The following is a 27,008-nucleotide window of genomic DNA, read 5'->3' as shown; positions in this document are numbered from 1 at the left end:
GGGCCTGGAGCTGTAGCTCCATCAGCCCCATTGTTAATCCGGCCCTGGCTACAACCACGCATTACATGAACTTTCTTAAGGGGGAACTGTAGCATGGGGAAAAACTCCAGATTAGATACTGTAATATAGTTGGCCAACCAGCCCCAGGTAATTAGCATAACAAATAGGCCCCTTACTAATGTAACAAGATATTCATTATGCAAATGCACATACTGCATCCCTCCCAGCTTTGGCACGCGCTTGAAATGAGGAGGAGTGGCTTATCTGTGAGGGGCATGGCATGTAAATTGTATCACTCCACGAGCTCACGCCCTCAGTTTCACCGATGATGGGGGCCTGACCTGCGGCTATGTAAGCTGCTGGTCAGCCCCCAGCCTCTCTAGTATGGGAATAGACGTCTATTGACCAGGTGACAGGGGGGGGGGACTCCCAACTGCCCCCTTCCCCCGCTGCGGGACAATGCTGGCCATAGGAGGGATGCGGGAACGTCCTTGAAAACCAGAACGTTCCCGTAGAAAGCGGGACAGTTGGGAGGTATGGTACTGTATTAGTCTGTCTTGGTTGTACACCCGTGCAAACCCACTTTTGTCTCTTAGGAAATGCACATGCCGGAGACATGAAATTCCCAACTGTATAACTTTAGGACTACCACTTCCTCAAATACAACTTCTTCATATTTCTCCTTAAATACTGTTCACTTCTGTTTAATTCATTAACTGGATAAGTAATGCAAAGCTGCAAAGTTTCATTGGAACTGTCTTTGATTATTTTGTCAGACTTGTTGTTTTTATTCCATTGGTACGGATGTGCTTGCCTGTAAAATAGTTAGTATGAAGAAACCTGAATTCCAGGTTTAGATGGACATGTAAATGGTCAAAGGACCTTATTCTGGTTTGCAGCGCTGCATGTGATTTAAACGCCGTTCGTCCAGCCCCCTCTCACTCGACCATCGAATGATTTGGAGCGTGCACGCAAAACTAAGACACTCTCATGTGCCTTTGTTTTGGGTGTCCCCTGTACGGGAACAGGGTGGGCAGCTGACATCCGGTGATGTCAGCAGTCCGCCACCAGCAGCCGCGTCACTGCCTCTTTACGATTGGAACGCCCAGCGATGGGCCTTCCCATGGGCGTATCCCCGGCCAACCGCCTCACACCCCATGCCCGCACAGTGGCTGCACATGCGCATAAATGACCACATCGCAAAACATTGCTCCCCTGCGAGTACACGCAGGGGAGCCTGGAAACCAGAATCAGGTCCATTCTCTGCTGCAAATAAATGAACTTTGTAGAGTCCACAGGAAGTAAGCAACATTTATTAAGGCAGGTTATAAAAAGTGTATCTGGCTATTATGTATTATGTAACTAGGCTGTTAATGATATTATATTTTCATTATGCCTGTTCTAGCTAATCCCAGTGGAGGGACCATGCTCTAGATTCTCTACTGTTTCAAGGATCTTTAGAAACCTTTATTTAATCCACAAAAATATATTTTTAAAAAGAAATAACAATAAAACAAACCATTACGTAGCTATGGCAATGCTCATGAACTATGCTAAGTAAAGTACGTTGCATAAACCTTAACCACTGCTTTAGTGTTATTTACTATGTCATGTAAAGCACTGCTGATACTTAACAACACTCAACAATAACTGCAATGTGACCAATAGCATCATATGTATTTATTATTCCAAGTCTTCCAAATTCTTCAGCTATAAATTGTTCAGTGCATCATGGGAAACCGAGCACTATAGTGACTGGTCCGATCCCCCTGGGCACAATCAGTCCACAGTGAGTGCAGAGCTCAGCACCTGCATATGCTCTAGGGAAAGGGAATGGGGCATGATGGATGTGGGAGTGAGCAATATAATATATAGGTAATACAGCAAGAGAGGATAGTGAAGGAGGGTGAATAATAAAAGGTTAGGATAGTAAAGGGCATAACAATTGGACATGGAGACTGATGAAAAGGGTAATAGATGGATTAATAGATTAATCATGGGAGATGATAAACAAAGTGCATTTCCTTCCCCTGGGGTGAGGAAGGAGCCAATTATCTAATTGTCAAGCAGCTTTACATGCTAAAATAATTATATTGGTACAGTATATATGTGTATGCCTAGTTACACACATAAATGCTGTCCACATTTCATATAGTAAAGCTTGTTACATGTACAGTATGTAAAATATATCTCTTTATTTCACTCCACTTTATCTCTCTACAAGGTTTAGTACATCTGCATAAAGAGACTAAAGGTGTGAAATAAGAAATGCCAGTGTTACCTGAATGCCTCTTTTATAACTTACGTAAGTTTTACATTATCCTTGCAATAAGCATAAATGAGTTTAAACAACAGCTACAAAGTTGTTAGCACCATTATTTATATCTTATTATCCTTACTATCGTGTCACTTTTAAGTGACACCAGGATATAATCGAAAGGGATGTTAAAGACACCATAATATCATTAACAACCTGTTAGGATGACATAAAGTTCATTAATGGAGCAACTTAAATGCTATCAATTCTAACAAGCCTTACAAAGGCCTTACAATTGTCACTGATGATAATCACATTAAAGGCACAATTCTCTCACTCTAAACGAGTGATTTTCAACCTTTTTACCTTGCGGCACACTAAATAAGATTTTAAAATTGCCAAGGCACACCATGAGATCCCCACAGGGCAAAACACATTGGCCCCCACAGGAAAAAAAAAACCTATTGATCCCCATATTAAAAACAATCACACTGGTCCCCACAGGTAACAAAAATAAAATACATTGGCCCTTTACATGAAAAGAAGAGACCAGTAAATAACAGTTGAACTGGTGGTGGCTGTAAACTGGTTTGGGCATCTCTAGATCTGTGGGCACACTTGAGAACAGCTCAAGGCACACTAGTGTGCCATGGAACAGTGGTTGAAAAACACTGCTCTAAACCAACAAAATACTGTACCAGCATTAATACTTAACATGGCAAAGATAATGTATTTATAACAAATATACATATAAAGTAGTTAAAAATATTTTTTTATTCAAAATAGGATTTAATACCAAAATTAAACCTTAAAAATGATTAAAAAAAGGATGTATTTCACTTTTCTGGTAATACAATGTGTTTCTTTATGTTACAATCCACTTCCTCAGCGATTCTGAATGATGGGTTGGAGTTAATTGGTCACCATTTAACTCCCAATCACCATGGCCTGCATAAGGCGATGATCTCTAGCACTACATAATTGCTTTGATTGGCTGATTTTGAATGAATATTTGAAGCTGATAAGTTCTTTCTTAATTGTGCATGCATATTTGTCACTTTTGTGTGTGTGTGTGTGTGTGTGTGTGTGTGTGTGTTTTAATAAAACATTATGTATGCAAAATGGAGACTTGTACTTGATCTAATAAAGTTTTTAGTTATTTTGGTATTTTCCAACCAAAACAATATGCATAAAACAGGACCAGTATGGTTTTATTTTGTACATTTTTGCTCTGATCTGTACTATGAGATCGACCATTACACAGCATTAGGCAGCTGCCTAGGGGCTCCAGAATGTGGGCAGGGCCCCTGAGTTTGACTATCACAAAACTAAAGCTGGCCATACATCAGAAAGATCGATCTTAAGATCGATTGCGCTCATGATTGTGTACAATTTCCCTTGAAATCCCCGGCAGTCCTTGGTGGTTTTTGGACACACAATCTACACACAATCGATCATACAATCAATCATACAATCCATCTACTGCATGATTGTGTACACAAGATGTGCACACAATCTGCATACAATCCATCTTACAATCAGTCATACAATCCATCTGCTGATTGATTGTATGATTATGTACATAAGATGTGCACACAATCTGCATACAATCCATCTTACAATCAGTTGAGATTGTATGATTGGGTACAATATCTTTCTGATGTATGGCCACCTTAAGAATGACTCTGTATGATGCATCCTTGTTGAACTTGTAAGATGCCACCTCCAAACTTTCACCTGAGGTTCTGGAAGGTTGGTATTAATGTGTGGGTGGTGGTGGGAGCAGTAAACTGAAGTTTTGCCTAGGGCAGTGGTCAGGGAACTCGGTCCTCATTACCCCACACAGTGCATGTTTTGCTGGTAACACAGCAGGTGCACAGGTGTACTAATTACTCAGACACATTTTATAAGGTCCGCAGGTGGAGTTAATTATTTCACTTGTGATTCTGAGGAGACCTGCAAAACATGCACTGCGTGGGGTAATGAGGACCGAGTTCCCTGACCACTGGCCTAGGGCCTTGATGACTAACCTTGACACTCCAGCTGTTGTTGTTGAACTACACATCCCAGCATGCTCTGCATCAGATTTAGCAGGGCCAAATAGCAAAACTGAAGCAGAGCATGCTGGGATGTGTAATTCAACAACAGCTGCCCCAGCCCTGGTGAGAATTCACAGCTATAAAATACAAAGCCGTCTTAACAGCATTGTAGGCACAGGGAAAAGCAATACATTTGCAGCCCCTCCACACCCATTCATAGGAAAAATGTAAACAATAAAAAAAAATCATATCATGTCCCTCCTGTGGTCCCGTGCCATCTTTCCACTTGCTTCCATACAGTGAATAGCTGTCAGCATGCCTATTGGTGGATGGCTGGAGCTATATGCTGAACAGAGTGCTGACAGCCATTCATTGTCTGGCTGCAGGCTGGGAGGAAGGTAGAGAATGTTGGATTCTGATTGGTGGAGAGCTCCAGCCATCCACCAATCAGCATGCTGACAACCATTCACTGTCTGTCTGCAGGCTGGAAGCAGGATAAGAATGTTGACTGATCTGAATGTGTGCAATTCACAATCAGAGAGACCAGGCAGCCCAGTGTTGCAAGTAAGGGGGTACTGTGTGGTACGGAGTACCTGTAAGAAATATGTTGCAGGTACGCAGTACCACTTACCCCCTGACCCACTGTCAATTCTATTTTTATTTTAAGTCTAAATATAATGCATCCGCAGCACGCCCACCCAGCGTTATGATTGGTGCTGTATGCAGCTACCGGTTACTACTGATTTAGCCTGTCACACTGACAGGCATCAGCGGCGCCGGCAGCATGAAGAGCAGGCTCCACTATTGTAAGCACAAGCTGCCTGGCTCTCCCCCAAGCAAGAGCCAACCCACCCCCAGCCATTCCCTGTTTCTCATACCCTGTCTCCTGATGCCACGCCACTATTGTCATTTAGTCACTCCTCTAGCTTTGTGTGACTACGTCCCCCTCATGACACATGGCCACGCCCATTTTTGGTGGAGGCTATCAGTACCACCAAGAAAAAAATTCTACTTGCACCACTGAGGCAGCCTTCTCTACTGCCTCCCAAGAAGCATAGGAGGCAGATACCCACAACCCAATCTAGCCCAGCTCAAAGGCCCGTAGAATTGAGCAGCTGCCCATTGAGCCCCTACATTAAGCTGGCCCTGATAGAATGCTCACCAGATCACCAAGTATGTATAGAATGTAATTGTGTTTTTTCTTTTAGCTGCTGGTCAGTGACTTTAGCATTGCAATGAAGCCCAAGTGTTTATACGGTATTGTCAGTTGGATTTGTTGTGGTCCCTAGGAAATGAGTACTGAGAGTTAGAATCTTTTAAATCTACCCATTAATATTCTTGAAGTTGCCTACACCAATATTGCATGCAGAAACGTATGTTACTTATCACCAAGCTGCTTTCTATTAGGAATATTGTCTCACCTGTCCTACATAGGTTTCCCAACACTCATTCTTTGGCATAGGGATAGCGGAGGTAACAGAAGATGTTGTCTGGTTTGTGAGAGCCAAGGGTTTTGTAATATTATGCACCATTTCTAGAGGAAATGTAGAATTCTTGAGCGTTCCCAAATCAGGAATTACTGACGTTATGGCAGAAGCTGCTGTTGCAGCAAATTGTGGTGCGGCATCCATTAAGGTGTTATTGCTGCTGTTCTGAAATACATTGAACATGCTCAAACAATGGTTCATTATCTAACACAGCCAGTAATAAACACAGAAAATGTTGACAAACCCTAAACCCTGGGTTGATTCCCTGTGTCAGAGCTAAGTGACATTGGCATGCATTTTACTTTCTTTCCACATAGTAGACAGAAATGGTCATTGCTGGGGTACAATGCATTTCTAAAGCTAGCCATACACTAGTGCAATTTGGTCACCTTTTTATCCGATTCCGACCGATCCGGCTTATAGATCAGATGAAAAGTGGCCAAATCTCATGTGTTTGACAATTGATCCGATCCACATTCCAATGTTCAAGGGAATTCGGATGAGACTTTAGCTTCAGACAAGTTGCAGTAATGTATGTGGGCCTTTAGTAGCTGTACACAGAGATTGCTATTATTCCTGTTTCCATGGTTGCGTTTGATGCTCATTGAAATATTTGGTATTGTATTTCAATATATTCACATTTAGGTCTTCCAATTATTAAGTTGATGTTATGTTTAGTTTCCCAATGCATTACTCATTAAAGTATTAAATGGCCCATGAAACTACAGAATCATCACAGCTGCCTTTGATTTAGTTATTGATTACATGTTGTCATACACATTGGTTTTATTGCACATAACAGCTATTCTATGACTTAGCAAACTGCATCCTATTAATAATGATTGTAACACTTCCCAAGTATTGCTGAAAGAACAATAAATTAATTTTCAGCAATGCAAATACTCTGTTGTGCCTAAGGAGTCAGGAAACCTCTAGATTGCCCTATCACCAATTTACTAGTCACTATAATGATTAGTATGCAAAATTAAGACTCATTTTAATGCTCTAGAAAAGTGCGCAGACTATGCTGTGTGACTGATAGTAAAGCTTCGGCATGTCCGCATCTCTGTTGTATTCATCACCCAAACACAAAAATCGACCTTTTGAGCTTGTTGACCATTTGGTGTTGACCCGGACAACCTACCATCCATTATTGATACATCTAAAAGCCACATATATATTTACTGTACTGTGCAATTGTTGTAATGTTGTCATGTTAGTAAGAACTATTACTGTACCAGTTTACTGTTCACAGTACTTACACTCATACTGTTTACTTTGTCCAACAGTGCGATGATTAAACTGTAGAGGTTCCCCAGGTACAATACAAGAACTCTGAAAGAAGAAAACCACACAGTGGTTAGGTCAGATAGTCTACTATGTGCACCCAAAATAATTGGGCTGACTTGCGTTTTAAAAAGAGCATGTACTGTGCACCTGGGTAGAACCATGTAGTCTGAAGGCGGGACAGAGGTAACAGGCAGAAAATTGAGATTTAAGTGTGACAGAAGTAAATTGTGGTTTAAAATAAAGCTGTCCAGTTTGCTACATGCACAACATTTCCAAGTTATCTGCATTCCTCTATGGCAGGGGTGGCCAAACCGGTCCAAGAGATCTACCAAAGGTCCACGTTTTATAAATCACCTAGCTGGTGCACAGCTGTAGTCATTACTAAAGGTGCCCATACACTGCTGCGACGAACAGCAGTGTTCGGACCACCTGGTCGGGTCCGATACATGTCAGGGAGAGGCGATTTGGTCCGATTTAATGGCCCGATTGGTCGCAATCGGCCGAAATCTGACCAATTCGCCTCAGTGTATGGGCACCTTAACTGTCACACTTTCAAACCTGTTGCATTCATTCCTGTTATCGATCCACAGGTTGCCTGGAAAACATGAACTTTTAGTAGATTTTGAGGACAAGATTGGCCAGTCCTGCTCTCTGGGGTGTGAGGGAAAATTTGTAATGTAGGTGGTAAATAAGTGCTGCTGTTTTGATCAACCTGACAGCATATTGCCACTAATTGAATTGCCCTAAAACCGGACACACACTGGAGCGATAGTGAGTCCCTTCGACAAACACACATATAACAGGGAGCACAAGGAGCTGCTAATCAATACTGTACATCCTGGTTGGATCTCCCCAGCCCTGTTGTTGTTCTAAATCCTGGACTGGATCTTCCACTTCACTCTCATGTGGAAGTACGCTGACCATGACACAATATATATATATATATATATATATATATATATATATATATATACACACATATATACACATATACATACAGCTACTATATATATATATATATATATATATATATATATATATATATATATATATATATATATATATATAAATACACAGGTTGGTGCGGCCCGGCACTCACGGCTGCGATTCAGCTGCCCTGGTGCCTTTCCACAAGTCAGTATGGAGAATCAAGAAAAAGGCTGGCACTCCGGGGTCTTTTGAAAACGTGCTGTATTAATGGCAAAAACGACCAACGTTTCGGGGGTGATCCCCCTTTGACAAAAGGGGGGTCACCCCAGAAACGTTGGTTGTTTTTGCCATTAATACAGCACGTTTTCAAAAGACCCCGGAGTGCCAGCCTTTTTCTTGATTCTCTCTCTCTCTCTCTCTCTCTCTCTCTCTCTCTCTCTCTCTCTCTCTCTCTCTCTCTCTCTCTCTCTCTCTCTCTCTATATATATATATTTATATTGAAACAACCTGCCTTACATGTTTTGTAGGAAGGCAGCCAGTTCATAGCACAGAAACAACAGGAGAGCAGGGAGCCTCTCTGTCTCTCCTTCAAGCAGCCTCTGGTTGACTCCACAGTCACATGCTGCCCAACCCCGGGATTCTGCCTCCTGCATCCCTGCAGGCAGTAGCCTAACACTGCTTTGCAGCACTGGCGGCTCAGCTGTCACTTGGGTGTGCAGGGGGGGGGGGGGGGGGTCCTCTAAGAAATTGAACCCCAGGACTCCCCTTAATCTGGCTGTGTGTGCAGTACATTAAACATATGGCCCAGTGTGTAACTGGCTTTAGGGACTATCCCTGTACATACTCTTTATGCATACCAGGGGTGCGCAATCCATACCTTGCTAGCTGGAATCGTAATGTTGTTCTAGGATGATACATTTCCAAGGCAGCTACAAGCTCAAATGCAGAAGGAGCAATCATGGTTATTAGTGAAACGACAACGCTCACCTGTAAAGTGATTACAGCATTAATAGTATATATTGTAGTGCTAGTTCAGTACTGTTTCTTTTATTTATTGAAACATATTTTTTCTGACATAAGTTGAAATAAAATTGTTGGCTGTCATTCAGAGATCAACATGTATAAAGCTGGGTATACATTAGACTTTTTTTTAACAATATGCCTGATTCCAATGGACCAGGACTTTTAAATTGTTCACATCACCCAATGTGTACATGCTATTGCGTACTCCTGTGAGTTGTTCATCAGCACCTTTAGATTAGGCACAGACTGTGCTGGGGGTAGGGAGGGATAAGGGTCAATAGCAACTGGGACAGTACTAGGGCAAGGAGGCAGGCAGTACTGGGGATAGTGCGGGGGTAGAGAAGAGGTATGGGCAGATAACTGGAGCAAGAAGGGTGTTAGGGGCAGACAGTGTTGTGGGTAAAATAGAAAGTGATAGGGGGAACCTGTCCACTGACTAATTAGTTATACTAGCGAGCTGCTGCCAAGGGGTCAGCGGAACTTCAACGGTTATTGTGCCGCCATGGAAGAAGAAGAGGAGGTTGCCGTAACTGGGTGCATTCAGGGAAGAAAAGGGTCGTGGGTGCTGTGAGGGGGGGAGGCTTTGAAATGAGATGGAGGTGGGTTGGGGGGAGCCACGAGGGGCACTTATTTGTAGCCATGAGGGGAGAGTCTGATTAACACAAAAAGAGGAGGAGCTGAGAAAGAAGGAGTCACAGAGTGTGTGTGTTGCTGTAGCACCGATGCCCTAGAACCGCGGGAGGGTGGAAAGCTCGGTGGGTGGGGACTTGTATTGCCACTTACATGCTATAGTAGCAGGAAAAAAACAATTCCTGTCTTCAGCAGGTCCTGGTTGTCTGTGGCTCGGATGTATTAGCCATCTAGCCATTGGCATTTCTGCCATTTGCCAGAACTGCCAGATGGACCTTGTCGATGATGATGATGCTAATAACAGTATCTTTCTTGTCAGTTCGTAACACTTGTCCCTACTGTCAAGACTGAAGTCACTGAAAAGTATTGCCAAAAATCTTTAATTTTTGAAAATTGTCACACAGTGGATAGGGGCTACGGTCACACATTTGTAATAAATACAGTATATAATGTATAGAAAATTATTTAATAACATTGCTCAAAGGGTAAAACCTGCAATGAAACTACTACAGCCAATCGGCAGTTATCTCTTCCTGTCTAATACTGGACATACAGGCCCTTATTCAGACCTGATCACTGGGCTGTTACTAGTCCCGATATCCAGAACTTACCTCATTTTTTTCCCAAAGGGTCAGTTCGATTTTTGTACGTTCCAGTTTCTGCGATCTGTCCACCACAAAATAAATAATGTAAATGCTGCCTGCTAGCGACAGCAACACCAGGATGTTTGCAAGAATCCGCAGACTTATCGTGACTGCCCTAAGATAAAAACATAGGCAGTTGTGGGAAAATTACTTTGAAACTACATAACATAACTGGGTACTTGTTTCCGAGCAGGGCGCCCAGATTTCCTACGTATGCTCAGTAGTTAATTTAGTTAATTTATTCACTGCACCCTGAGTGAAATCGCATCGCATGGCCCTTTTTTGTGGCGTGAGATGTGAGATGCGATCTCAGTAGTTCATATGGTAAAACACCTAAAACGCCACCTCTCTCCACGTCACCCCGAAGCGTGGCGAGCGGCGCGGGAACTCGCTCTCAGACCTTTTCATACCCACACCATCCATGCCAGCGTGGAGTTGATTTTATATAGTGTGGAGAGCGCAGCGAGCCACCGAGACCGAAGCGCGGCGAGCGGAGCGAGCCCCGCGAGGGGACGTGGAATACATGTAAAGTAATCCGCGTACACTCGCCACGATTCGGGCTCGGTGGCTTGCTGCGCTCGCCACACTATATAGAATCAACTTCATGTCGACGTGGATAGTGAAGTATGAAAAGGTCGGAGGAAACGTTCCAACGCCGCTCGCCACACTTCGGGGCGACGTGGAGAGTGGTGCTGTTTTAGGTGTTTTACCATATGAACTACTGAGATCACATCTCACATCTCATGCGATGCGATTTCACTCAGGGTGCAGTGAATAAATGAACTAAATTAACTACTGAGATCGCATCGCACACATCGCAAGGCACAAAAAGCCATGCGATGCGATGTGCGATGCGATTTCACTACGCAGAATAGCCCACTAAGGAAATAGCTTAGTGGGCGCCCTGCTAGGAAACAAGTACCCATAACGGTTACATATCATATGAGATGCAGTATGGATCATACTTGCCTTCTCCACCAAAATGGCCGGGAGGCTCCCAAAAATCTCATAAGGCTCCCAGGCACCCGGAAAAGTTGGGAAATCTAATGGCTAGCAGCCAAGTCCTTGCAGCCCTTATCAGCATCCAAGGGCATAACTACCATAGGTGCAAGGGGTGCAGCTGCTATGGGGCCCAGAGCTGAGGGGGGCCCATCTTTACTGTCTAAGTAATATGTTTTACATACATTTATCACCATCAGTTGGTAAATGGGGGACCCTTACAAACTTTTGCTATGGGGCCTACTGAAATCTAGTTACGCCCCTGGCAGCAGCATCAATATTACAAAGTGGGTGCATTTAAAGTGATTTAAGCAGATTTGGGTCATCCTGGCCCACCCCCTGCTCCACTATGCCAGTAATCTTGGCATAATGTAGCGGAGGATGATGCCATGATAATACAATGTCGCTGTCACAATCTCCATGTTCTGCCCCAAAATAGAGCATCAAGTTTTCCCTGGCCATGCCCCCCATGTGCTGCGACACATACCTTAGCGCAACATTCATCTTCAAGAAAGATTGCACCTGAGTAAGGTTTTACACTAAGGAGTAATTTTATTTAGACGCAGAGCTGGACTAACAACTGGGCCCCCTAAAACCTACTCTGGCCCTATTTATTGTTGGGAATGTGTGCAGCCTTGATGGGGAGCAGAAAACTGTACACAGCAGCATTTAAACTGTAAGCAGAGATAGGTAGCTTAACCAGGTTTTACAGAGTTTATTGTAAAAGTGGATGTACAGCTGTTCTCACTATTACAGATGGGGAGCCCGGAGTGGAGCACAGGTGCAGACAGCTCCCTAATGACTATGCTGTCTCAGGTAGCAGTGTAGGGCACTTTGATGCATCTTTTCTGGTGTGAAAGGGGCCAACCCGGGAATGGCCCAGCATGATCCCTGGGCCAGATTACCAGGTGGGTCTCTGCATTTTCTGGTGTGTAAAGGGGGTGGGAAGGAGGTGGGGAGGAGGCCGTCGGTAGGTGGGGAGGAGGCGTGCAGGCGGCTTGATGGCGGTGGGATGGCGGCGAGTACTCACCCCTGTTGCTGTTCCTCGGTGCAGGCCAGGGATCCCCACAGGTGCAGATGGCAGGTCAGATGGCGGGTGTAGATGATGCAGCTCTACGAAGGTAGTGAGGGTGCCGGAGAGCTGCGTCATCTTCATCCGCCGCCTTTCCTGTCATTTGTGCCCACCGCCTGTGTGCGCCCACCACCTGGTGGCCTGACAGAACACAGAGGACCGGCAACCCGGGTATGTACTCCCTATCCCTTTCAGATCTGCCATTTCCCCGGGACCTGGCTATCCTTGGGACCACAGCTTCTGGCACCTGATTATTCCTGGGACATGAACTTGTGCGTAAATAGAACTGTCCACCAGTTCCAACATAGCCGGTACTTGCTTACTTTTAGCCATTTTAAGGACCCCCACTTCATGTTTTAATTGTTGTGTTGTACATTGGATAAGAATTTATAATCTGTACCCTTTTTTTATGGATGTAATAAATGGTATTTCACTATGATACACATTTATTTTTTGCATGATTAATCTGAATAATTCTACATTGGAGCCAATAAGAGACCTCCTGATTTCCACAGCGCTGATCAAGCTGAGTGCATTAACTTTTGTATCTATTGTTGTGGTGAAGGGCTGGAAAATGCTTCCTATTGTTGCACTTCAGATTAGCAGCTGTAATTGCGCACAATTTTTGGGATAATCTGTTGTTTGGTACTTAAGTAGTTACAAGAGTATGAACACACAGGGAAGAAGGAAAATTGGGCGGTAGTTAAAGAGGGAAGCATGATTTGTAAAGTTTTCAATTTTTTTCTTTTGAATGGGAGGGATGACAGCATGTTATAAGTAGAAGGGTACAAAAGGAGGTAGCAAACTTCAAAAGAAGGCTTGGCAAGCAATATAAGGTGAAGGAGATGTAGGATTACATGTCCTTTTAGATAGTATCAATATTTGAGGAGAAGTAGGTAGTGAATTCAAAGGCCATATGCGAAGATAGAAGGTGATTAAGCAGAGGGCAGAACAGGTGAAGATAACTGCCAAGAGTAGGCAGGCATTGGAGAATTTAAAGGATATATAAGATTTGATATAAGCCTAGGTGTGGGGATCCTGGCGGTCAGTATACAGACTTCGGAATCCTGACCGCCGGTACTCTGACAGTGGTGTGAGCGCAAAGAAGCCCCTTGTGGGCTCGCTGTGCTCTCCACACTGCACTGATCACAGTTTATATTCTCCCTATGTGGGGGTCATGGATCCCCACAAGGGAGAGTATCCCCTTTCACTCAGGCATTTGAACGTTTGGAATTTGGATGTCGGGCTGTCATCTGGTACCAGTATAGAGAGAGAAAGGTCTATCAATAAATAGTAATCATTAAAGATATTTAAAAAAAAAAAAGATTTTCTCCAAAACTATTCCTTGGCACAGGGACATTTTGTAGGTAGCAGGTTAGTCTAGAGAGATTTAGGGTTGAGGTGTAGCCTGCCGAAAGTTGAGAATAATTGCCGGAACAATTCAGTCCAGATTGGAGATTAGGGTGATTATATAGAGAAAAGCAACCATGTCAGGAGAGGAATGTGTAGATAAGGGAAATAAATACTATAAGCCAATGGAGGAGGAAGAAGAGGATGGGTTTAGGATGTAATGTCTAATGAGGACAGTCTTGGTAGAGGAGGTGATGGAACAAGGGAGAGGGAGAAAAGGTGATGGCAGAGAGAGGATAGGGGAAGTTTATGAACTCAGAGATTCTGTATAGTGTTGGAAATAGACAATATCTATAGTGTGGCCACTGGAGTGAGCAAGGTAGGAGGTCAGGTGACTGAGGTCAAGGGATGGAGAGACAGAGGTTAAAAGATGCACAATTTAGAAGAGTAATCTACAGGTAGGCAACATCATGGGTTACAGGTAATTGTGGGAACCAATATTATGGCTATAAGATTACATAATCTGAATTCTTTATACGGTAAGGGGTAAATTTACTAAATGGGTGTTTTATTGAAGATGTAATGTTGTCCATAACAACCAGTCAAATTCTGCTTCTTATTTATGTAGCAATTATAGAAGACAATAGATAGAATCTGATTTGTTGCTATGGGCAACATCCCATTTCAATAGAACTCCTACCTTAGTAAATTTACCCCAAACACTATTAGTAAAGCTACAGTAGGTTCTAACCGCCAGATGCACTAAGCTTCAAAAGTGATAAAATGGAGAGTGATAAACAACCAGCTTCTACCTGCCATGACACAGGTTGGGTTTGAAAAATGTCAGGCAGGAGCTGATTGGCTGGCTGTTTATCACTCTCCATTTTATCACTTTTGAAGCTTAGTGCATCTGGCCCTATGTAAGAAGTGTGGCTGATTCTAATGACCCCACATGGATGACTAGTGCACATACAACATCCCTTGTTGGTGCCGGACGGGGTCCCGACAGTCGGGATCCTGACAGGCATTTACCCGACGTCAGGGATCCCGACTGTCAAAACACCGACAGCCGGGTTCCCGACGGCTGTCGGCTATTTTTCCTCGTGGGGGTCCACGACCCCCATAGAGGGAGAATAGAATAGGTGGCTCGCGTAGCAAACCACCGTGCCCGCAGCGCAGTAAGCCCGCAAGGGGCTTTGTTGTGCTCACCATGCTTTCTGGGTCCGGCCAGTCGGGATCCTGACAGGCATTTACCCGACGTCGGGATCCCGAATATCAAAACACTGACAGCCGGGTTCCCGATGGCCATCGGCTATTTTCCCTCGTGGGGGTCCACGATTCCCATAGAGGGAGCTTTGTTGCGCTCACCATGCTGTCTGGGTCTGGCCAGTTGGGATCCCGACGTCGGGATAATGACTGTCGGGATCCCGACTGTCGGACCCCTGTACCACACCTATCCCTTATATCTTGCTTATAGTACTTCCTGGGTGGAGAGGCTGGTTTTGATGTTAGCTGTTTAACTATGATCTCTCCTGAGTGTCCACTATTTTTCTTGCAGAGAACCTTATTTGTATTCAGCCTTATTTGTATTTTTAATAGGCAAAGTCCTGTGATCTAGGCGGGCTATAACGTGGCTATATAGCATAGTCCATCGCCTGGGGCTATACACACGGAGCGATCAGTGCTCCATTTGTAAGCGATCAAGTCCTTTAGTGTATAGCCCTTTTAAAGTATGGCATAACAAGCAACAAACTTTCTGCAATAATCTCTATTGATTGAACCATTTGAGTATCTCTACAGTAATTATATAGTAAGAATAAGCAGAAAAGGGAACTGGGCATTATACTTACAAGTTTTTGCTTTTCCTTTTTTCCTGTTCCTCTAAAATCGCTTCCTTTTTATAAGCAAGAAAAAATGGAAATGAGTGACCTAATTGCACAATAGATTTGGCATTCAGCATAATAATCACAGCCAGCGACATTACAGAGTGTCCCCAGCCCCTGGATCAACATCTGTCAGAGTCCCTCTGTCTCCCTTTATGTTACCAGTGCCATAAAACTACACTAACACCAGCACTAATTATAGATCGGCCGCAAGTCACTGACAGTCAGGGTAGCCCCTTGGCACACGTTTAGAATGGGAATGTTGTAAAACAGAAATACTATTCTGGCTAGATGGGCCTTTTGTTCCTTTTTTCTTACATTTTAATGTGATTCTTATACAATTATCAAATGGTATTCACTTGTAACTAATATTCATTCTGTAGCACATACATTATTGGTCACATACACTAAACTCTATGGGGCCATAAAAATGCCCATAATATATCCTTGCACATTATATATACTTCGTTACTTTTAGCAATTGTCACCCCATGAGAAATAGAGATCTACTGTATGCATGTGTTCATGTGTTCATTAAAAGTCATTTATTTTGTATTGCAATCAAATTTTGCGATGTCCCAATTACTGTATGCTTTGGTTGTACTGTATCTAGTTAAGGTCATGATGCTCTGATCCTTTACATCTATAATTAATTGGTATTTTATTCATGACAAACATTTTTATTATGATATTAATTTGGTGACACTTGGAATTGTTTTTTTCCTTTGTGCACAATATCATGCTCTATTATTATACAAACAAGCAACATTTTGCTGATACCTAAGAAATCTCTGATTAGAGTCTGCCAATCGGCATCAAAGACGTGTCAGGTACAGTAGATGTGTGTCCTGCATTACTAGTAAGATCTGATTTGTGGGTGAAAAAGAACTACAAATCACAGAACAATATTGCCAATGCATATAGGCATATTGGTGTATTGGAGAATCGTTAAGTCAGGGAAGACAACGCAGAGTCAGTAATTGTGTTTTTTTTGTGACTGCTGAAGTATGGGCCCCATAAGATTCCAATGTTGTGTAATTCAGCAGAAGCAGTTGTGTGGATAAGCTTTCTTAACATTGACAGTATGGCAAGTTCCCTATAACAAGATTGAATATAAAATGATGCTGGATATAAAAGGGTCAATGCCTGAATAGTGAAATGTCAGGGAAATATCTATTGTGACACAGTTACATCAGTTTAAAGAAAAAGAAACCTAATACATAATAATAATAATAATAATAATAATAATATTAATAAAAAGCACTCACTCTAATACTATTAACGATGGCAGCGATTTTGCTTTCAGCAGCTTCTGTATTTCCAATGAGATAATCCCATGCGCAGAAGATTCTCCAGCAAAATGTGTAGTTTTCATCAGAAGTACTCGCCAAGCTTAACCTGGAGTTCTTTGCCATTCTAAGAAAGTTGCAATACAATCACATGTGCAGAGCAGAAATTATTTAACAACGTTAGGCAAATTACCGGTATTCTAAAATAGTAACATTTCACAAATAGGGCTAAGAACAATGCGTATAAGATGCTAAATGTAAATTAAAGTGTGATACGCTACTCCTCTGGAAATGTCTCAGTCGCCCTGCCAATCAGATGTCCTGACACCCCATGCACTGCACCCCATTATCAATGATTAGCTTTTTTTGTATTGCTTTTAATTTGCAGTTTAGCTAACAAAAGAAAAATGCCATGAATGGTGATATAAACATTAGGGGTCATTTCTATAGAACAGATCCTGTGTGCGCTGTGATTCTATACTAGATATACACAACTACAAATCCTAATAGGCCCATGGATAAAGAGGCTTGCGCTGCTCTTGGTTACACAGGTGCCTCTGTGCAGCTGTGGACCTTTTTTAAAAAAAAAAAAAAAAAATATTTTTGATTGAATGTTCCATCTATACATAATGTAATTATGTGGTAGAATTACACGATAGCACACATGTACAAAGCAAAACGTAGACTGTTATTTAAAATTCAATAAATGTAATAACCTACAACATTGGATTAGCCACATTGCTCATCATGAATTAATGTAAATGTCCTGTATGTGAACTTGCTGTGCTGCTGGCTAGACTTGAGCTACAGAGTTTAATGGGAATTGTGTTTTTCTCTAGGCAGTGATGGGCTTCTCTGTCGGGAGCTCACAGGTCATGACCTGCAAAAAACATTCTGTAACCAGCTGTTAACTAACACGAGAATGCAGGACATGCACTAGAAAGAGACAACCACCAGCATTAGACAAGAGGTCAGTGACATGCACTGGCGGCTCCAGAGGAGGGCATGTGTGTGCTGCTAGCTAATACAGTGTGAGGACATACAGGGTGCCGAGAGGTATGCCGGGCCCGATAAAATTTGGAGGTGTGGCCTAATTGCGGGAGGCATGGCCACCTCCCGCAATTAGGCCACGCCCGAAATTGTTAGAGGGGGCGAAAAAACACTCTAAAGTCGACGGGGGGGGGGGGGGGGGGTTTGGGTGGTGGTGGTTTATTGCTCCCCGCTCAGCAGCAGCAGCACACACACCTATAGCATGTGCTGTTCTGTCAGCATGCTCAGCATGAGCTCTCATGAGCTCTTACTTGTGTTTATTTCGCTGCCTATAATTTGGATATCTGGATGCTATTAAACCTGCTGTGCGTTGCATAAAAAATAGCAGTCATGTGAATTTGTATTGCCTCATCTTCATTTTGTTATCTGACCATCCCTATTTTTTCTAAGGAAATGCTCAAGGGCCTATTATGAGAAGTGGGGGAGGTGATGTTAATGCCATATAGACATGTTGAACACATACACTACACTCCCTAATGGTTCCTTATATTTCTAAACGTTCAAAAATTGCATAAATGCATAAAATAGGAATACGATATTAATATTTTTGATCTATGGCCAACCATTTGGCCAGCTGCTGGTTGGTGATCATCATACTGTCACAATGATGACATACAATGATGGACCTATTTTATGTGGAGGCCCTGGAGCTGCAGCTCCACCTGCCCCATTGTTAATCTGACCATTCCTGTGTATGAAGGAGATAAGTGCTAGGTTAACTATGCAATTGTGTCTACATTGGCGCTGCTATCTACAAGAAAGCTTGTCAATATGTAGGGCAATGTATGATTGGTCAGTAGAACTTACTGTTCTGACATCTGCAGCTAGCGATTTTGACAGCTGCTGCTGTCATTGGCCATACACCACAGCAAACAGCATTTTTCCTGGCTGTTGTGGGTACTGGGTCCAGGCCGCATACATTTCATGTGAGTAGCAAAAATCTTGCATGTGCCCATTGAACAGGCCAGAGGGAGAAACACAGCTCATCAGCACGCTGATGGGCTGACAGGGGTGGGTTCATGGGAGTGGTGGTCGGACAGCATTCCATGGATGGGGAAATTTTCACTCTCCCACTTCGGCATTCGACATCTTAATACATCTCAGCATTGCTGCTTTGTGCTTCGTCTCGGTACAGAGGCAAAGCAGAAACTGTAGTATCCGTACGATATGTATAATATATCTAACCCTCAGTCAACAGAGAATGGTGTGGGAGCTTACACTGAGATCACCTGTCATCATGGGCAGGTTTGGTCTGATCTTAGAATTGTGCATGATAAAAAGAAAGAATTGGGTTGGCTCCTAATTTCTCAGGGGCATATTAATTATCACTTAAAAAATATTTTTGTAGAAATTTACATTTTCTCCTACTTTTGTAGAACTTAAGTCTTTGGGACATTTATCATGAAGGTAACACTGTCAGACTCGCAGTGCTAATCTCACTGCTAGGAAGAGATTTGTGTCCCCACACCGCAGTATTGATGAATTTTGCAGCGAGTTAGAATCTTAATTATCAGCAACCGCTTGGCCTCTGATAATTAACATGATAAATACGTCCCTTACCGAAATCCTTTCAGAGCTTGGCCACAAATTATACCCAAGTTTCATGAGGATTTCTAGCCTTAAAATAAAAAATGTCCTTATTGCAGACTTCCACAGAGATAATATACTGTAGGGCAGTTTTGGAAAATGATCATCAACCTGAGATACAGTAAAAGAAAAGCCTTAAGAAATCATTGATCCACTATGACGTCCTTTTTTGAAGGACAGTTCTCCCCGGATTTATTAAATATAGGAAAAGTAGTCAGAGGAGAAACCTTGCCTTTGCCTTCCTTAACCCTTTGAGAGCCAACATCTCTGTGAGAGATGAGCAAAATATCTTTCCCGGCAGCATTGAAGAGGCATCTCATCAGAACGGATCCGACTTTAAAAGCAGTCGGGTCCATTTTGCTGAAAACAGCCGTGACTTGTCGAGATCTTGGCCGGATCTCGACAATCCACAGACCTCTTTGCAAACACGCCCCCTGTTCACCGATCGGCATGCGGGACATTGAATCCAGCTTGCCGATAAACAGGCGAGCTGACCGAAAACGGCCATGGTCCCGACTGTTGGGACGTACTGACAGTCGTGGCCCAGGATTGAATACCCCACTAAACCTCTTAAGGGATTCACTGGCAGGGAAAGGGATGGTGGGAGATGGGACAAGTTCAGGACCAGGCATGAGCGGCGCAGAGAGGACTTGAGGATAACCCTGCAGCACCAGCACAAAATAAATATAACAGTTGTCTTGGGAACAGGCTGAGGTGAATCAAAGTAAGCTGGGTCTAAATTACTAGATCATTATATAATTAAGCACAAACAGCATCCTTGTTATAATATAATACTATAATATATTACTTTCTCAGAAGTGTGATGAAACTGTATGCAAAGACTGCCATCCCAACAAGAAAATATGCCAGCGGCAGACGGTACCCAGCTCGTCCTATTTTTCTTTCTCGGCCATAGTAACCATAAAATAACACTGAATATTGGAGGTAACCCTATAAAATAAGAAGATCCCTGTCAGAAGAGAGAGAGGATGTATTTCCCAAACAACTTTAATAACTGTTTCTTTAAGTGACCATACAAGTATATGTTCAGTGATATTAGCTTGTGTTACTGTGATCATTACATATTATATATTACATATTATATATAGTATTTGCAAAAAATATACTGTGTACACTGCATAATGTGCATAATAAATACTATTTCTTCAAATACAGTAACCCATGTGTTTCAGCCCAAGCATGCAATAACAGCCCTTGAACCACAAATGCAGCACTATTACCACACACACACACACCACAGTAAATTGCCATAATCCATACATGCAACGTCATTAACCATAATAATAGGCATGCTTTAAATTCATTAATCCATTTGATTTACACCATAGTGGTTACACTAAAATAGAGCAATCTAAATACAAGGACACACCAATGGAACACATACAGTACTTATACAATATTAATTCCCCCTATAACACACAGTAGGTATAGGATGTGTTCTGCTACAGTATTTGCAGTTTGGCTCTTCTGTCTGTGTTGTGGTTACATTAATATGGGTATGGCAAGGGCATAACTACCATAGGTGCAAGGGGTGCAGCTGCTATGGGGTCCAGAGCTGAAGGGGGCCCATCTTTGCTGTCTAAGTATATGTTTTACATACATTTATCACCATCAGTTACTAAATAGGGGGCCCTAACAAACTTTTGCTATGGGGCCCACGATTGGTACGCCTCTGGGGTGTGGTATGGTGGTCCGACAATCGGGATCCCGATGGTCAGTATCCTGACATTGGAATCTCGACTGCCAGTGCTCCGACAGGGGGGCGAGCGCAAAGAAGCCCCATAGCGGGCTTGCTACATTTTCCACGCTGCGGGCTCGGTGGCTCGCTTTGCTTGCCACAGCTTCTGTTCACCCTCTACGGGGGTCATGGACCCCCACAAGGGAGAATAGCCCCTGTTAGTTGGGATCCCGTTTGTCGGGCATTTTAACAGTTGGGATTCCGATGTCGGAGTACTGACCGTCAGAATCCCAATTATCAGGCAGTCAACCGGCACCCCATTAATATACATATAAGCAGGAATTATTAATTAAAAATTTTTGAGCAGCAGGGCATATACCAGGGGTTCCTAAACTTTTTGAACCACAGCACCCTAGAGTATCAGAATATTTTCACGGCACCACTAGGCCAAAAGTTTCTTGGTGAGAAATGAAAAAAATAAAAAAATATTAAATTAAGTAAATTGTGTTTATATGTCATCCTAAAGGTTAGTTATTTGGTGATGGACTGGATGTGCTTCTGTTTGTCCAAATATTTTAGGATTGGCAGCCACCAGCTCTGGTTTTGCATATTACATTGACCATATACAAATGCAGTATGTTTATACGCTTATTTATTTATAAAATATAGGTTTATACTTTTTCCAATTATTTAATTTTCAGTATAGGCCTACAACTCCACAATTATCATTTTCTGAGGTCCTTTCTAAAAAACAGGTTAAAGCCGGGTTGCCTATTCTCCAAGAATAGCCGGGAGGGTCCTGGAAATTGGTTCAACCTTCTGACCTCCCAGAAAGGTAGGCGAGCCTCCCAGAATCCAGGCAGCCTCCAGCGAACCCCCATATGGCAGGGGCGTCAGTGTGAACAAATGACGAAATTTGTGTTCTGAATACCGGCATTGCACGGCAGGGGACGTAGCCATGAGGACACAATCGCATTGACAAGGTCCTCACACTGATCATCAGCTGGCCACCCTGCCCCGTTAGTGGCCCCGCCCCCCGTCCCTCACTGAACTGGGTGCCCTCTCCCAAAGAGGGCAGCCAGGAAACAGGCAACCCTGGGTTAAAGGCCTGGCTCTACTGAATAAATGTACTAAGCAGTCATGAGGTGTTTTATTTTCCAGTTTGTAACTGAGGACCAGCGTGGTTCCTAGATGTGGTGTTTACTGCATCCCTAGTCTGAGCACTTATTGACAGTTTCTTACATAGCGCAGAATATTCCGTTGCGCTTCACTATGTAGTCTATCTCATCCCATTTGTCTCAATTGTTTTCAGATCCTGGGACAGTGGTGGGGACTTCCAGGATTTTACTATACCTGTGTAACATATATAATTGAATATATTATATTCAATTATTGAATATTTGAATATTGAAAACGTTCCTATCACAATGTTTGTACCTTTCCTGAAAAGGCCATTTGCAGATGTGTGCATGTGATGGGAACAAATTTCAATATCACAATTTATTCAAACACATCTGTACTTAGATGGTGTGACATGCACTGTAGGTGGGTCCAGGACCAGTGGATCCCGCTCAGCAAAGGATGTAAAGCAGGGATGTGCCAGACAGAAGAGGCACGCCCCTACTCTACACCCTTGCTGTTTTGTACTGCTGCTGCTGGTTGCCGTTGCTCCTGTCACACTGATTGCAGCGCTGGCAGCATGAAGTGTCCACTTGCGCCACCGCTGATGTCCTGCTGTGTGTGTACTACAGATTATAGTAATTCCAGGAGCCACTAGATGCCCCCATCTGACACCACTGTGCAGCTCTGCACTAATCCTTGGAGGATCAGTAGAGAAACAGCTCAGCACCCTACAGAGGAACTGGCAGCCGGCTGAGTAAGTACTTTGTTTTTATATGTGACTATCTATCTGGCTACTATCTATCTATCTATCTATCTATCTATCTATCTATCTACCTGTCTGTCTATATCTATCTGTAGAAATGTGGGGGTGTATATCCATGATATTTGTGTGCAGGTACAGATGGAGCCATCCTCATCTATCTCTCTCTGGATAGCCATGGTGAGCCATGGCTATCCAAGGCCTATTGTTCTCAGATGCAATACAATACATACTGTAGAACAATACTCAGTAATAGGATTACTCACTTAATCCTATTAAAGGACTAGATGAGGATGGCTCCATCTGTATATAGAGATACACGTTATCCCGGTGGTGGAGATGCCGCAGCTGAAAGACTGATGCTGCCACCCCGATACAGAGAATCCCAGCAGGGGTTCATTAGGCACCCTAACAGTCGAGTCAATAGTACAATCTTTAATTCAATCCAATTTTCAGATGCAGGCTTCTTCTATTTCTTTCTTTCACAATTTTTCTTATTTTCTCCAAGAGGGAGTATATATAAAAAGAGAAAAATAGAAGAGGATATATTATATGTTCTCACAGTCTTTTAAAGGGAGATAGCCACCACCGCTACACGGAAATGGATTGTAAATTCAAGAAGGGTGGCGTACCCTACTCACACCAAAAGGGGGTTGTGCTCCACATATAAAGGTATCTTTTATCCGTGATAGGGAAAGCAGACTCCAATTCACAACACGACCTTTGCCCTTCCTGGTATATATAAATACACCCAGTGTGTTTTCAAATAAATAGCGAGGGGGACGTACCCCACTTACACAGCTCAGTGTGTTGTAAATCCTATCTCGGTTTCTTTGTGGGAGTATCTTCCTCCCAATATTGGTGTATTTCTTTCTCAATGAATATATATAAGAGAAGAGAAAGCGTACTTGAACATATAACAATAATTTTATTTATCCAAAACATACAATAGGACAACAATGGACCACAGCTCCTGCACAACAAAGATGAACAAAAGGCACTTAACTTTGTTCAGGGGATCAGGTCCGGACTGATACCCCTGAATTGAGAAGTGAAGCAATGCAGTGGTGTAGGTCTCTTAGATATGTCCCAGACTCTCCATCCTTGATGGAGAGTCTGGGACATATCTAAGAGACCTACACCACTGCATTGCTTCACTTCTCAATTCAGGGGTATCAGTCCGGACCTGATCCCCTGAACAAAGTTAAGTGCCTTTTGTTCATCTTTGTTGTGCAGGAGCTGTGGTCCATTGTTGTCCTATTGTATGTTTTGGATAAATAAAATTATTGTTATATGTTCAAGTACGCTTTCTCTTCTCTTATATATATTCATTGAGAAAGAAATACACCAATATTGGGAGGAAGATACTCCCACAAAGAAACCGAGATAGGATTTACAACACACTGAGCTGTGTAAGTGGGGTACGTCCCCCTCGCTATTTATTTGAAAACACACTGGGTGTATTTATATATACCAGGAAGGGCAAAGGTCGTGTTGTGAATTGGAGTCTGCTTTCCCTATCACGGATAAAAGATACCTTTATATGTGGAGCACAACCCCCTTTTGGTGTGAGTAGGGTACGCCACCCTTCTTGAATTTACAATCCATTTCCGTGTAGCGGTGGTGGCTATCTCCCTTTAAAAGACTGTGAGAACATATAATATATCCTCTTCTATTTTTCTCTTTTTATATATACTCCCTCTTGGAGAAAATAAGAAAAATTGTGAAAGAAAGAAATAGAAGAAGCCTGCATCTGAAAATTGGATTGAATTAAAGATTGTACTGCTTCACACTTAATTTATAGGTTGTGAGCGCGGTTTGCGACAGGAGAAACCTTTTTCTGTATTCATTGTTTATATTGAGGGTTGGGTGACCTTCCTTCTCCTGTTTCTACTGCTGCTCTTTGTGCGCCAGTGGGATTCTGTACCTTTGTTCTTTGTCCTAGTCGAGTCAATAGGTCAACCTCTATTGGTCGACAGGCAGAATGTAGACACATGAAAAAAGGTCAACATGCATTAGGTCAACATGATAAAAAGGTTGACACAAGCAAAATATCGACATGGAAAAGGTCAACATTAAAAAAGTCGACATACATTTTCATGTTTTTTGGGTGTCAATGGGCGGTATTCAATGAGCCTGATTCGCCATGTTTTTATGGCGAATTTGTGCTGTTTGGCGAATTTTGGACTAAAACGGTGAATCACCCTATTCAATGACCAGATGGCGAATACATTTGAAGGTTTTTTTCGCCATGATTCACCGAGTAGCAATCGCTATCTTTTTATGGAGAAGTGGAATGTGAACTTTTAAAATAAAGTGTTTTGTTTTTTACATTTGGTGTAAAAAAATCAGGAATTTTATTCTGAGGAGGGGCATGCTACTTTTATTCATGTGCTGTAAGCACATGAATATATATTTAATTTTAAAAAATATATATATTTTTTTTTTTACACAGCAGCCAGCAGGGGGCGCCAGAGCCGAGCCGCTCATTACATATTCATATATTCACTGCACCCGATCGTTACGATCGGGTGTAGTGAATATACGGTCCCCTGCTGGCACCCCCGGGGGGCAGCCTGTGCTGCCTGGCACCCGGGGAGCCCACCTCCCCCCCACAAACGTTCTTGTAGACATAGGTCGACATGGACACCGAATTACTGTAGTGTACCATGGACATGTTCCAACAGTTGCTGTGGGGGTCCTAAGGATAGTGGATGGAAGGTAGCACAATGTCCAGATGAATAAGTAGGTATATGGGGTCCGTTATTTACTGTGCATCCAGCAGGATGAACCTTGTGCAGTTTCACCATACACCAGTGCCCCAATAAATATGACATTGCCATAGTGGGCAAACAACCCCTAGCAGTGTTAGTGTTCCTGATGCACTCGTGTCGGCATACCAGACACCCAATACAATGCTGTATTCACATTTGTTTTACAGAGAATCATCTGCATATATTTAGGCTCACCATACCACATCTATAGTGGGACACTCATGGATTGTATAGGTTTGACTGATTAAAAGCAGGTTTCTCTGAATAAAGTGACCATTGAGTGTATACAGTATGATATACGGTATATGTTTAAGGCAGTGATAAAGGCTGTAACATGTATGGATGATAAGATAAGAGGCTTGCCCCCAGTGACCAGATGGTGTTCAGGTCCTGCGCTGATGGAAATTCCTTATCAGGGATTTTCTTATTGACAGTGCTTCCAAACGGTGCTCCGGCTAGAATCTGGTGACAAACAAACAAGTGCAATAGTTTAGCGTTTGAGGCACGAGGTAATATACTGTATCTCAGCAGTTAATGCCACTGACTATATAAGGATGAGAATGATTTGCTGGATACCCTGATTCCTGGCTCAGGGTCAGGTTCTTCTGACCTTGAACAGATCCTGTTATCTCCATCTGTAGCCACCAAGAACTCAATTTATCAAGGAACTAACTACTGTATGTCAGAAAAATAATGTGTCAAACTATACAGAAATACCAATGATAATCATATAAGTAGGATTTTATAATAATACTGTGATATTAAAGAATTGATCTCCCTGGTACTGGAATATCGCCCTTCCAGGTGCAGGGAGGAGGAGGAGGCGGAGCCCGGCAGTTCATCCAGCAGGTCTGAGCAGGAGGCTGCCGGGCACAGCAGGAGGGGGAAGGCTGCGGGGACCTGCTCACCCCCTTCCTGCAAGAGCTGCCCTTTGCGATGTTAATCACATTTGTTTGTACATATGTGATTAGTATCAATGAGAATTGTAGCGGGATGTACCGCACATGCTTGGTACATCCTGCCCACAGAGAGAAGTAGAAGATATTTACTGTATGTGGGACTAGCTGCAGCATCGCCCATTACCGAGAGTTGCTACTTTGACATTTACAATAGAGTCATGTTA

General features: G+C 42.8%; 1 protein-coding gene across 1 annotated transcript in view; it reads right to left on the bottom strand.

Annotated features, from left to right (window-relative positions):
- TMC3 (transmembrane channel like 3) overlaps positions 1-27,008 on the bottom strand; it is an 81,788-nt gene that overhangs the window by 31,004 nt on the left and 23,776 nt on the right. Inside the window, exons 6-13 of the mRNA XM_083180214.1 lie at positions 26,249-26,347; positions 20,339-20,481; positions 16,873-17,020; positions 15,572-15,615; positions 10,268-10,415; positions 8,881-8,990; positions 7,046-7,118; positions 5,718-5,948 (exon numbers count right to left, since the gene is read on the bottom strand). Of these exons, the coding sequence (XP_083036340.1) occupies positions 5,718-5,948; positions 7,046-7,118; positions 8,881-8,990; positions 10,268-10,415; positions 15,572-15,615; positions 16,873-17,020; positions 20,339-20,481; positions 26,249-26,347 (996 nt within the window). The remainder of the gene's footprint in view (positions 1-5,717; positions 5,949-7,045; positions 7,119-8,880; positions 8,991-10,267; positions 10,416-15,571; positions 15,616-16,872; positions 17,021-20,338; positions 20,482-26,248; positions 26,348-27,008) is intronic.

Source organism: Crinia signifera, chromosome 4, assembly GCF_055691185.1.
Source record: "Crinia signifera chromosome 4, ASM5569118v1, whole genome shotgun sequence".
NCBI classification, from domain to species: domain Eukaryota; kingdom Metazoa; phylum Chordata; class Amphibia; order Anura; family Myobatrachidae; genus Crinia; species Crinia signifera.
Note: the sequence above shows the minus strand (reverse complement) of the source record. Positions and strands in the feature narration are given on the sequence as shown.